The following is a 12,961-nucleotide window of genomic DNA, read 5'->3' on the forward strand; positions in this document are numbered from 1 at the left end:
GAATACATGGACCCATATATCGAATTGGTATTTATTACCAAATGAAAAAGATGGAATTCAACAGCCGAAGAAGTATGCTCAACTATATGTTTACGACACAGAACGTGAGCTAGAAAATTAAGTAAAGGGAAATGACCAAAATAGATACAACAATTGCTCTTAGTTTGCAAAAAATGATGCATGTTTGCAATCCATATGCAAAATGTTTCAATGCATTCGGAGAACATTTGAATCAAAATACTAACATTGATGTCAAGTTAGTAATTTATGAGTCCAACAAAGTAGCAAAGCAATATGGAGTACTAATTAAGAGAATCACAAATCTAAATAGCTCTTATATGCCATTAAGCTATGTTTTGATTTTACCTAAAGGAAATCAAGGTTGGCATTTGAATATGCCAAAACATATCCAAAATACATCCAAACACAAGAAGAAGAAAGAAAAGAAGTTACAAATTGCAGATCAGAGAAGATACATGCATGCCTGTTAAGAAGAGGTAGGCGTCTTCAACAATATTTAGTAGACACTATAGGAGCATTGAAGAATCCATACTAGTTTGGTCAAAAAATAATCAATCGAATCTAAGAAGTGGAGTATATCAAGGACTTTCCAATTTGGTGAGTACAATGGATTCTTCAATCAAAATTAATGGAAACACTACATGAAGAAGGATAATTTTACCATCGAGTTCCCAAAGTGGTCCGCGTTTTATGCATCAACTTTACCAAGATGCAATGGAGATTGTTAGATCCAGTGGTAAACTAAATTTGTTTATAATGTTCACATGTAATCCCAAATGGAAGGAAATTCAAGATGCTTTGCTTTCAAACTAAAAACCTAATGATTGATCGGATTTAACTACAAGAGGTTTTCACAAAAAGCATAATGAATTAATGACTTCTTTGACAAAGCAACATATTTTTGGCAAAGTCAAGTGTCATGTATGTTATTGAGTTTCAAAAGAGAGTTTTACTCCATTTTCATATTCTTCTAATCTTAGCAAAGAAAAGCAAACCAAGCAATATTGAACACTATGACATATTGGTATGTGCGGAGATTCCAGACAAAGAAAAGTTTCCTAAACTTTATAATATTGTCTGTCGCTGCAATATACATGGTCCATGTGGAGATTTTAATAAAAATGCATCTTGCATGCAAAATGGTAAATGCATTCACCATTATCCAAGAAAATAAATGAATCCACTACATTGGATGGTGATGGATATCCAATATATATTGATAATGGAAAATCAATACAAGCTAAAGAAGGAAAGTTAGATACTAGATGGATTGTTCCTTATATTCCATTTTTTACTATGAAATTTAATGTACATATAGATTCAACCATATCGGCAATAAAATACCTCTACAAATATGTATATAAAGGTCATGACAGAGCAACAATGTATTTATAAGCAGTCAATAATCGTCAACAAACGAAAAATGATGAAGTTGATGAAATAAAAAATTACTTGAATGCAAGATATGTATTTGCGTCAGAGACATGTTGGAGAATTCTTCAATATAAAATTCATGAAAAAAAGCTAGACATACAACAGTTACATGTATCTCAAATTTGTAAAAAATTCTAACTATAATAAATCTTATATCTTTCAAATTTTTAATTTCTTAATAGGTCCATTTAGAGAATCAAAACCATGTATATTTTCAAGACAATGATGATTTGAGGTAAATTATTGAAAAGAAAAAAAAAAGACAACTCTTACAGAATGGTTTGAATGTAATAAAAAAACAAAGAAGCGCAAAATTTTTTATGCCTTGATTTTTTGAAAAAGTGGGTTTGGAATAACACATTGCGTAAGTGGACAGAACAGAAAAAAGGACTATCAATTGGTAGAATGTATTATATTTCCCCATTAGCAGGCGATCAATATTTTTTGAGAGTGCTATTAACAAAATGCAATCATTGCAAGCCATTTGATGAATTAAAAACCTTTGACGATCAATTCTATGCAGCCTATAACGGAGCATGTGTTGCAAGAGGTCTTTTGGAAAGCGATGAAGAATGGACAATTTTCATGGAAGAAGCTTCTTTACATCAAACAAGATTACAACTACGTGATCTATTTGCGACATTCCTTATTTTTTGTGATCCAATTTCTCCACTTTCATTGTAGAAAATTTTCTCAAAGGATCATCCAAAGACATATAATTTTTTTTCAAAAACAATGTCTCAAGCAAAGAGATTTACTCATCATTAGCACAAAACAAAGATCTGGTAGAAATTAATAATATACTTAGACTACATGAAAAAAGTTTAAAAGATTTTTCACACATTTAAGAACTACTCTTTATAGCATCAATAATAAAATATTTCTATAGTTAGCGATCACGTTAAGATATAAATTAAAACTTCCAAACTATTATAAAGTTTATATGTTCAACCATATATAAACAAGCATGCCCATACCTATAGAAGATGAAGCATCCTTAGATTCAGATAGCTTATTACAAGAAGAAATAAGCTTTGAGAAATCATTTGAAGAAGCAATGGCAAACAAAATGGAGGAAAATCTAATTATTTGTCAACAAAATGCATACAAAAACATAATGGAATCCATTTCACAAGAAGAACCAAAGATTTTCTTTTTAGATGATCCTGGTGGGACTGGAAAAACATATATATACAACTGTATTTTGAAGCGATTCTGAGGACATGAAAAAATTGCATTGGCTTGCGCTTCATCTGGAATTGGAGCATTACTATTGTCAAAAGGAAGAATAGTTCATTCACGTTTCAGAATTCCAATGGATTTGACTCCAACAAGTACTTGAAATATAAAAATTACTAGTGCACTAGCAAATTTGATTCGAAAGACAAGTTTAATTATTTGGGATGAAGCTCCAATGACTCATAGATCATTTGCATTTGAAGCACTTGATAGGACTTTTAGAGATTTGATGTTAAATAGCAAACCTTTCGGAGGAAATACCATTCTTTCAGGTGGAGATTTTTGATGAATATTGCCAGTTGTACCAAAAGGAAGTAGAACAGGTATTGTCAATGCATAACTATATTGCAGATCTCCATTATGGAATAATATAGAGATTTTAAAGCTAAGGGAAGACATGAAGTTAAAGTAAGATACCTGTTTACAAAATAAAAGATATGCGGAATGGATTCTTGCTATTGGTAATGGAAAAATAGGCGACACTGATTAAATTGATGAAAAAATGTTAATTGAAAGAATTAAAAATATTGATATCTTGGCTATACAAAGGTACAATTAATATTGAAAGTTTACAATATTATCATTAGAAAATACTACTTATAAAAATCAACTATATAACAATCATTTTTTTCTTTCAAATATATTCTTGCACCAAGAATCGGTGAAGCTCATAAAGTAAATTTGATGTCTGTGAATTTCATGGAAGGAGATGTAGTGGAATATCTTAGTGTTGATTCAGTATCGAAACAAGATGAGAACACAAACCTTATTACAAATGAGTATCTGAATAGCTTATATCTTGAAGGAGGATATCCACCTCATAAATTGCACTTGAAAAAGAATGCACTTATGATATTATTGAGAAATATAAATCCCCAAAGAGGTTTATGCAATGGAACGTGCATGATTTGTAAAAATCTCGTCAAAAGAGTTCTTGAAGTTGAAATCATTACAGGAACTCACATTGGAGACAATGTTTTTTTGCCAAGAATAACATTCATTCCAAATTCAATGACTTTATCATTTGAAATGAGATGAAGGCAATTTCGTATACAACTGGCTTTTGCAATGACAAAAAATAAATCCCTAGGACAAAGTATATTCAATTTGGGAATATATTTATCAACACCGGTAGTTAGCCATGGACAACTATATGTTGCATTATCAGGGGCAAATTCTTTAAAATCCATAAGAATTTGCTTGAAAGTTGACAAAGAATATACCAAAAAACACACAACCATTGTTGTCTATGAAAAAATATTAGTATAAAAATTTATTTTGATATCCATTAAAAATATTAAATAACAAAATAATAAAATAAACATTGAATATTGATAGCATTAAAAGAAAGTTCATGAAATGCATGCTGATTTCAAACAATGTTAGCAAGAGATGAGCTACAGATAGTGTCAAGCTCAGATTTCAAAGAATTTTGAATTGAAAGGAGAAGCATAAAGCAATCATTTACCTCAAGAAAAAATCACCTATACTTGCAAGTAGAAGGCATGGCATAATGTAGAAGTTGAATATAAACAAGAAATTCATCTTGATACCTACACTTGAAAGTTGTTCAAAATTAATTTTGTTTTGTAGTGCTATATGTATTTAAAAATTCGCTACTTTTGAAAACACAACATAAATCATATATTTAACAAACATTGCATACATTATCTTCTATTAATGTCTCTTCTTCCATCTCATCTAGAAGACTGGTTTACACCATAGCGCGTGTGCTTAAAACCCCTCATCTTTACCGCTAGGCCAACTTCCCTTGACGTGCTCTCAAGCTGAATTTCAAGTCCTTTGTATAACTCGGTCCTTTGCAGTATACCACACGCAAATTGACCAGGTCGAAGGAGAGCGTGCACATTGAAATTGACTAAATAGGCAACACAAGAATAGACGACGCTCCTGTCGTCGTCGTCGTCGTCTTCCGTGGCTCCTGTTCACGACCGGACAATGCACATTCTGCGCTCTTAGGGTTTTCGGCCTGCATTGTCTGCTTCAGAAATCGTCGCCATCGCATCTCTTTTTCTCTTCTTTCTTGCCCGCTGTCAGCTAACATTGTGAAGATCTCCTGTACGAAATATACATCAAAGCAGAAACCCGCGCAGATCAAGTACAAACTTGTTAGTCCAGAGACCGCTGGATTGATTTCAAGTAAGCATAAGATCAGCTCGTTTGTTTGAGCTCGTGAGTACTCTCTACAGAAATGCTTTTAGGCGTCCATCGATAATGTTTTTATTATAACTTGGCTGCCCGATTAAAATGGCTATGGCTAGGACTTATGCTACCCCGGGCTTCACTCAATGATTTAGCTAAAATAATACCAACGACAGCTTGGAGCTATCACCATGTCAAAGCTTGGACTCCCAGGCGTTGCAGGAATGCTGGTAGCTCCAGCTGTCAAAGAGAATAATGGATCATGCCATTGCAGCTCGCATGGACTTCTTGCTTATGGGGCTGGCAGCAGCATTGTCATTGTAGATGTGCGTTCAATGCAGTTGGTGACGGTGCTTCCCATGCCCTCTCCAGGTACCACAGCCTTTCAGCCAGCTCCTTTTGTCACATCAGTACAATGGACCCCTGAAGGTTTGCAACGTGATCTTACTCAAGAGTCTCCAACAGCACATCTGCGCCTGGCGGTGGGGGATAAGCAAGGCCGTATTGCAATATGGAATGTTGGTACTGGAGAGATCAGCACATGGCTTGGCTTAGAAGCAGAAAGAGGTAAGCTAGGAATACAAGCTATGTGCTGGGTCTATGGCCAACCATGGTCTTTGATTGCTGTACATGGCTCTTCATTGATTTCATTATGGGACATGAATACTGGACGGTCTATATGGAGACTAGATGCTACGCCTGAAGCTCTTGGCTGTGTGAAGTGCGATCCATTTGATGCAAGACAAGTGTGTGTCATAGGCTCAAAGGGCCTTGTATTATCTCTTCACATTGCTGGAATGTCAGAACTAGATGTTATAGTCAAACGCTATCAACTTAATGTTGCAGAGGAGCGGGGAAACGTACCCACTTCTGGTAAAGGCAGTGCAGGATCAACTGACAGGGACTCAGGAAAGGATGGAGGGGGTGTTACTGCTGCAGGCTCTTCTGCAATTGTAAATCCAATCTCAGCACCTTTGGTGGGCAATAACATTAAGTGTCTGTTTTCCACCACCAGTAGAGGGATACTATACATCATGTTTTCCAGGGAGTTCTTTGTGTTCGACTTACAGTTTGGGACAATGCTTTCCAGTGCTGGTCTACCTAGAGGGTGTGGGAAACTTTTGGAGCTTGTAGCAGTCGATGGGGATGTTTTATACTGTGCACACATGGATGGAAGGCTTACTGCTTGGAGAAAAAAAGGGTGCACTTTTCTCTTATATCTCTGAATCTTGTGTTGTTGAGATGGGGGTCTCTTTGGGTACAGCTTCTTGCTATTTGTAGTGTCCTTCTGAACAGAAATGTATATACAATTGTTTTGTAACATTACCACAAAGTTGATTGGAATTTTGGTTTGCTATGTACTGCTTCTGATGGATTGCCTTGGAGTCTATTAAATCTAAGAATCAGGGAAGAATGCTTTGTTTAAGAAGACACTGATCTTGTTCTCCTATCTATAATTGATGGATTTTGACTCACACTATCCCATGGTAGGATGTTCTTGGAAACGTCCTTCGATCATGTACCGCCCACCGAATGGTTACAGGTAGCCGATGTGCAAGTGAACCTACAAATGGGGAGAGAGAGAGAGAGAGAGAGAGAGAGAGAGAGAGAGAGAGAGAGAGAGAGAGAGAGAGAGAGAGAGAGAGAGAGAGAGAGAGAAGACACTAGTGAGAGAAATATGCTAGAGAGAGGAATTGCTTCACACACACACACACACGCTAGAGAGATAGTGTGCCCCAAATGCTTACTGCTATGCCAATCATTGATATTCGCAAAGGTACAGAGGGGGGGGGGGGGTTGCATATAAAGGGACAATAAAAAAATGCTCTATCTCCAGCTAGAACCCACAACTTGGAAAAATGGACCAAACTCCTAATAAAATGTGTAAAGTCACTTTAGTGACACATGCCCACATTTAATATAGGAAAACTGCAAAATACTAGAGACTCTTATCCCGGGAAACCCTAAGAGCAGGGGTCTTGCCTCATGCCAATATATAGGGTCGGCAATACCGCGGAATGCACCGTTGAGCAAGTACGTCACCTTAGGTATGGCAGGGCATAGCCACAAAACAACCCTCTCTCCTTGATCTGCTCCTTGGAGATATTGGAGTCACCACCGGATAGGAATCTAAAAGTCTAATAAAAGGGCGCCATTCTTTGGGCCATTGCATCTAGAGAACTCCACTACTTTGTGTCGACTCCTCTCTCTCTCTCTCTCTCTCTCTCTCTCTCTCTCTATATATATATATATATATATCTACTAACATAATATGGTGGAAGGGGGAGCCCTTTACACGTGTCGTTATCTGCGACCTGAAGGCTAAAGTCCAAAACTAAAAAAAGCCCCTTTGCCCGCGAAAGAGGGAGAGAGGGGGAGAGAGAGAGGCCGCCGAAGGCGGGCGGCCGTACTAGTGTCTATATATATATATATATATATATATATATATATATATATATATATATATATATATATATATCTATATATATATATATATATATATATATATATATATATATGTATATGGAGAGAGAGAGAGAGAGATAGATGTGGTTGTTGCAAACCAGTCCATTGCTTGGATGTGCAAGCTTGTTACAGACTGGCATGCCTACATTGAGAGACAAATTGTTCTTCCTTTGCATCAGGGCTTGTGGGTGTGTTTCGACCCTAATTGTAGAGACCGATTGTTGCGTAGCTTGGGACTCTAGTGTTTGATGTTGCAAGGACAGGCTATCATACTTGTCACATCAGATTGGAGTTTCGGAGTGAGGTGCCTCTTGATCAACAACTAGATGCATATCAAGGTGGAAAGGTACGTAGTGTTTGATATATGTTCGTTGTTACAAGATACATGTGGTAGTGATGTGTGTGAACACACTTAGGATCGTCGGGACATTGTTTTCTCTCACTAGGAGGTTTTTTCCCGCGTCCATTGTATCTACGCCCATCACTCTAGGGCTATCTTATCTTTCCATTGGACACTAAGTAATATACTCTCTGTTGTGTGCCTTGAGCTTGCTTCGCCTAATTCCAACAATTGGTATCAGAGCTGGTTGCGTCCTCCCGTGGTTAGTCGCCAGCAGCTCCAGCACACGCTTACTCACTTTTTTCGATTTCTGTGAGCTTTGGTGAGCGTCAATAGGTCGACAAATACTTTGGGCTAGCTCGTAGAGCTTGGTTAACTCAGAATTTTCATTTGGACTCATTTGGGCCTCCGTTTCCACTATAGGCAGTACTACGCAAGCTATTTCGTCATTTTGTGCAAGATTTCTGTCAGTGCCATATTGTGCATAACAGGTCCCTTACAGTCTTCTACGTTTTGTGCTATATAGCAAGTGTTGTTCCCGCTTCATTTCTCCTCTTTTCGGGCAGTTTTCACATCGGGTGGAGGCATTCGCCATGGTTGACAACAACACAGATGTGTTCAAGATGTTTGTTGTTGAGGACATGTTGGATGGGAACAATTATCCTATGTGGGCTTACATGATGCAACATGTCCTTGTGTGAAAGGGCATTTGGAACATTGTGCAGGGCATTGATGTATGTCCTAGTTCTGTGGATATAGGCGATGTTGAGGTTGTTGCAGGTATTGCTACAAGGATTGTTAATGTTAGAACTGTTTTGCCAACAACTGAGTAAGCTGGTTGGGATGTAAGTGATGCCCAGGATTATGCAATGATCACATTGTCTGTGAATTGCACTATTACTCCTCACATTCGTTCATCAAAATCTGCAAAACAGGCTAGGGATATTCTTAAAAAAGTCTAAAATCTAGAATATTTGAAGAGGTTTATAATATACTCATAAGTATCACTCCATAAATGGTAAAACTACAAACAAAGACTGACTGCCATAAACTATAAAATTTGAGGCTTTTAAGGGATTGTTCAGTATTGTGGACCACTTTAGATATCCAACACTGAACAATTAGAATTGAACAACACATGCAAAGCTTGAATTACCTCTTAAATGTTACCTTTTTTAGAGAAAAACAATGAACTCTAAAACTTCAGATTACGAAGTAGATGACAGATGATAGTCTCATCAAAATAACAAGATGATAGTTTGTGTGTATTGAGTTTAATAAGGGTCCACAGGCGCCTAAAACATAGTCACAGGGGACGCCCTTTTTCGGGCTTCCCGTCCCCACTCGTCGTCCTGCCCTCTTTTTTACACTTAAAATCCATTGGAGTCTCGTCCCCCGTTCCCTGTCCCGGAATGCGTCCCTTGTGACTATGGCCTAAAAGCCCAAATAGGAGCACTAACATAACCGGTTGCCCAAAACCCTCCCTTAAAGCCCAACAACAAAACAAAATAAAAACCAAAAGAAAAAAAACTTATTGTACAATACAATCTGTACATACTACATACGGACCACCGTAAAGTACACCATACGGTATAGTACGGATTAGTATGTTAAATATATCCAACCTTGATGCACATTGGCAGCTTATTAGAGTGGTGGGCTCTTCAAAGAGGTGCTTCTGTGTTGACCCTGTTTTTACTCCGTGCTTCGTAGTCACGCGACCTCTTGTGTCTTCTGGCGGCAGAGTCTTCTCTTGTTGGCGCTGGCAACTCCTTCCTTTGAGTGAGGGCATCGGATGCTTTTATAGCTCCTTGGCCACGGCAAGAATAGCTGAGCGGAGGCTGCCCGCGTAGAGATCGTGGCAGAAATTTATTTTTTGTTTTTTTGTTTTTTTTTGCTGTTCTACCTGAAATAGGGAGAGAGAATTCGCTGGCTGGTTTAGTTGCTTTATTTTCTAGGTGACTGCCCACTTATTAAGTGGGCGGCCGACATATTTTAAAATTGGCCCGAACCTCCCCAAAAACTCAATAAAACCTTATAAGTTAAAAACAATGCTTTTCACAGCACTGCCCAGGCATCCCTGGATGTAACCACATGCACAAATGCAATGCAGACACAGATTCCTCACGGGAAAGCGTCTGCTCTTCCCGGAAAACTTGTCAAAATATTCCACTTTTTAAAGAAAAGCTTCTCAGAACCCATCTTTATTCTTGTGCTTGCGTCTTTACGCGTATTCCTCTTTCCGGTTCGGATTTCCTGCCAGACCAATGAGATTCCCTTTCTGATGCTCCCGTCACCCCATCACGTGACGCATCAGGAATACTCGTTTCCCGGTCTCTCCTACCGAACTAATGGTAAAACCCCTTTGCGATGCTTAATGTCACCCATCATATGACGCATCAAAGTTTTCCGTTCTTGATGGCTTTTAATAATTCCAGTAGATCTACAGCTCCTAACCTTACGGTTCAAGTGCACATCTTTAAATATCCTAATTCAATACAAAGAAATTACTTGAGAAAATAAGAAAATAAGAAAATTGGCATTTAGCAACATCCCTTTGGCTTCTAAACAGTTGTCCTCAACTGTAGTGCTTGTACATATCCTTCCAAAATCTCGGGATAGGCTCGGTCATCCACTGAGCATCTAGAGTAGAATAATTCTTAAACTTTACCAAATACTTCCGTGTAATCTTCCCGGACTTAAGTGGTTGTTCCTGATGATGAATGATCTACTCTGGTTGTAGTATTTCTTCCGTTTCCTCAACCTCAGGAGGTTCCTTGTAAGGTGTAGCGGAAGTGAATGCTGAACTTTGCTCAAGATGAGTGCTCCGAATTGTGCTCAAGGGTTCCTTTTACTTACGGAAAGGAGAGCATTCCGTTCCTTTAATTAGAGAGTGCGAGTGATCACAAACAAAGTAGATAAACACTGTGAATGAAGGTACTGAGACTGAGAGATAGAGAGAGAAGAATACGACACCAGTTCTCCGAAGGCCCCACTCTCTATGGCGAGAGCGGTCTACTATTGATTGCACAAATCTCTACAATGCTTGGACTTGCCGACGATGTTGACGACGATGAGGGCGACGATGAGACGGGCTGAAATACGAAAACGCTAAGGGCTGAAATCTGCAAATCTTGTATCTGCTGAATTCTGACTCTATGTCACGGACGATGTCGATGGCGATGATGCAACGACGACGCGCTAAAAACGCAGATGCTGAAATCTGCGTTTTCCGGGCTGAATCTGCAAACTACGTTGGATCTGACCGTGCGGTGAGGATCTGCGGCAGGAAGGTGAGATCTGTGAGGTTTGGGACTTGTTCTGCGGGATCTGACTGCTGAAAACTAAAAACGCTGGTGCTAACTGAGGTTCTGTCGCGATGAATCTGCAAAACACTGAGTTGCTCTGCTGATCCAAAAACGCTAGGCTGAATTCTGTCTTGCTGATGCAAATCTGCTAACGCTAGGGCTGAATTTCGTCTTGATGCAAAAACGCTAGGGGATCTGTTGTTCTGCTACTGCTGGGGCTTATTTGCCATGCAAAAACGCTAGGCTTGGTTCTTGATGAAAAACGCTAGGTCTGCAGGTTGCAAAACGCTAGGTTTGGCTGGGGGGATGTGGCTGAGAAGGTGCCTGTTGAACCTTGGTTCCTGCTGCCTCTTCTGCCAAATTGTGCTAGCGCTAGGTTTTTTATACTTGGCTATCAAAATTGCCCTACCTACTTCCCAACAAAAGTCACTTAAAAATAATAAGTGAAAATTGGCTAAAATAGGAAAAATAGGTCTATGCACTGTAAAAATGCTCCTGATGGGTTCTGACTGTAATCTGATGATCATGCTGCGTGCATCCAGAGGATATGTGTCTACTCAAAGTGTCTGGACATGCACGGTCTGCGAACAGACTCACAAAAGTGCTAGAACACTTCCTAATCTAGGCTGACTAAACCGAACCGAACCGAACCCATGTCATGAAGTAGCTTGTCCACGTACACATAGGGTTAGATGTGCACGTGACATCCCCTCCTTTTCAAAGTGAGGTATTGGTACCGAATTGTATGGCGTCGAGGGAGATCGCCAACAATGTCTAGAATCCTATGAAGGACTCTTCGTCGGCCCACTCTGATGCGTGGGGCATGCGATACTTGAACTTCATAAAGGTCTGCAACGCTTGCTTCTTTGGGCCACGCCGAAAGCGACAGTCATCTGTGGCTCCTTCAATGCTTCAACTTCGTCTAGAGTCACGCGTCTACCTTCTTCAAGAATCTCCGAGGATGAAAATTTTTGAAACTACTTCCAACACAAAAACATGAACATACCCATTCCATGTAAAGTGACTGGAAAAACTCTAGTCTTTCGAAAAGACAATGCATGCAATATGAACAAAGTGACGGAGTGCCAAACCGTTCATCAAACACACGCAAACAATGGGGTCCAAGGTAGCTAGGTACGTAGTGTTCGGTACAAATTCGGTACGTAAGGTACGTAATACAGAATAGATTGAGTTCTTAGGTACGTAAAAATTCGTCCTTTTTTTTTCAAAAAGCCTAAAACTGAGAGTATTTCATACCTTTACTTATGTATTCACCAAGACTTCAAATAAAGACTAGAGTCCATGACTCTAACCGAATAGTGAAAACACAAAGTTGATCAATGTCTACAGCCAAACAGTGTCAAATGTCTCATGTCATGGTCTCATAAACTTAAGGGCTTCAAAAAAAAGTACATGATGATAATCTAAGACTGAAGTATGAAGTCCTAACTCTAATAAGTTTTGCAAACCTCACAATGTACGATTTTTTTTCTTTGGAAAAAAGCATCTGTACGGATCCCTATCCATACGTACGGATCTGTACTGTACGACTGTACCGTACGTTGTTCGGTATGCAACCTTGATGGGGTCGAATCTTGACTTTCTGATCTGAATCAATCAAGTGTGGCAAATTAGAATGGACATGCCGATGCTTAAAGCTCAATCCTTCTTGTGCTCTGTCGGATACTGTGTCATGCCAAGGAAGAGACATGGAATGTGAATTCCTTGGGTGCAAACATTTCATCTTTTCATGAGAGTTCCGCATACATCCGTGCTCATTCATGAGTGAATCGTGTTCATCGTACCATATGGCATGCCTGTGAAAAGGGATCACATAAGGACGGTGACTAAAATACAGGAAAGCATCACGAATGAAACACTCGAACAATGCGTGCTGACTAATCAATCGAACACATAATACTTCCTACGGGGTTCTTTGGAACTTGACTCGAGAGCCAAGATCGGTTCTTCGTAATCGATGGAATCCGCA

General features: G+C 39.0%; 1 protein-coding gene across 3 annotated transcripts in view; it reads left to right on the forward strand.

Moving 5' to 3' along the window:
- Nucleotides 1-4,527: 4,527 nt before the first annotated feature.
- LOC147440975 (uncharacterized) overlaps nt 4,528-12,961 on the forward strand; it is a 130,451-nt gene continuing 122,017 nt past the window's right edge. The window contains exon 1 of one of the 3 annotated variants that reach the window (XR_015184296.1): nt 4,528-6,058. Coding sequence is in view for 2 of the 3 variants with exons in the window: in XM_086482760.1 (XP_086338886.1) it covers nt 5,049-6,058 (1,010 nt within the window). In the remaining variant the exon portion in view is untranslated. The remainder of the gene's footprint in view (nt 6,059-12,961) is intronic. The other 2 variants (XM_086482760.1, XM_086482761.1) reach the window with 2 other exon arrangements.

This window comes from Adiantum capillus-veneris, chromosome 15, assembly GCF_014529385.1.
Source record: "Adiantum capillus-veneris isolate H3 chromosome 15, ASM1452938v2, whole genome shotgun sequence".
Classification (NCBI taxonomy): domain Eukaryota; kingdom Viridiplantae; phylum Streptophyta; class Polypodiopsida; order Polypodiales; family Pteridaceae; genus Adiantum; species Adiantum capillus-veneris.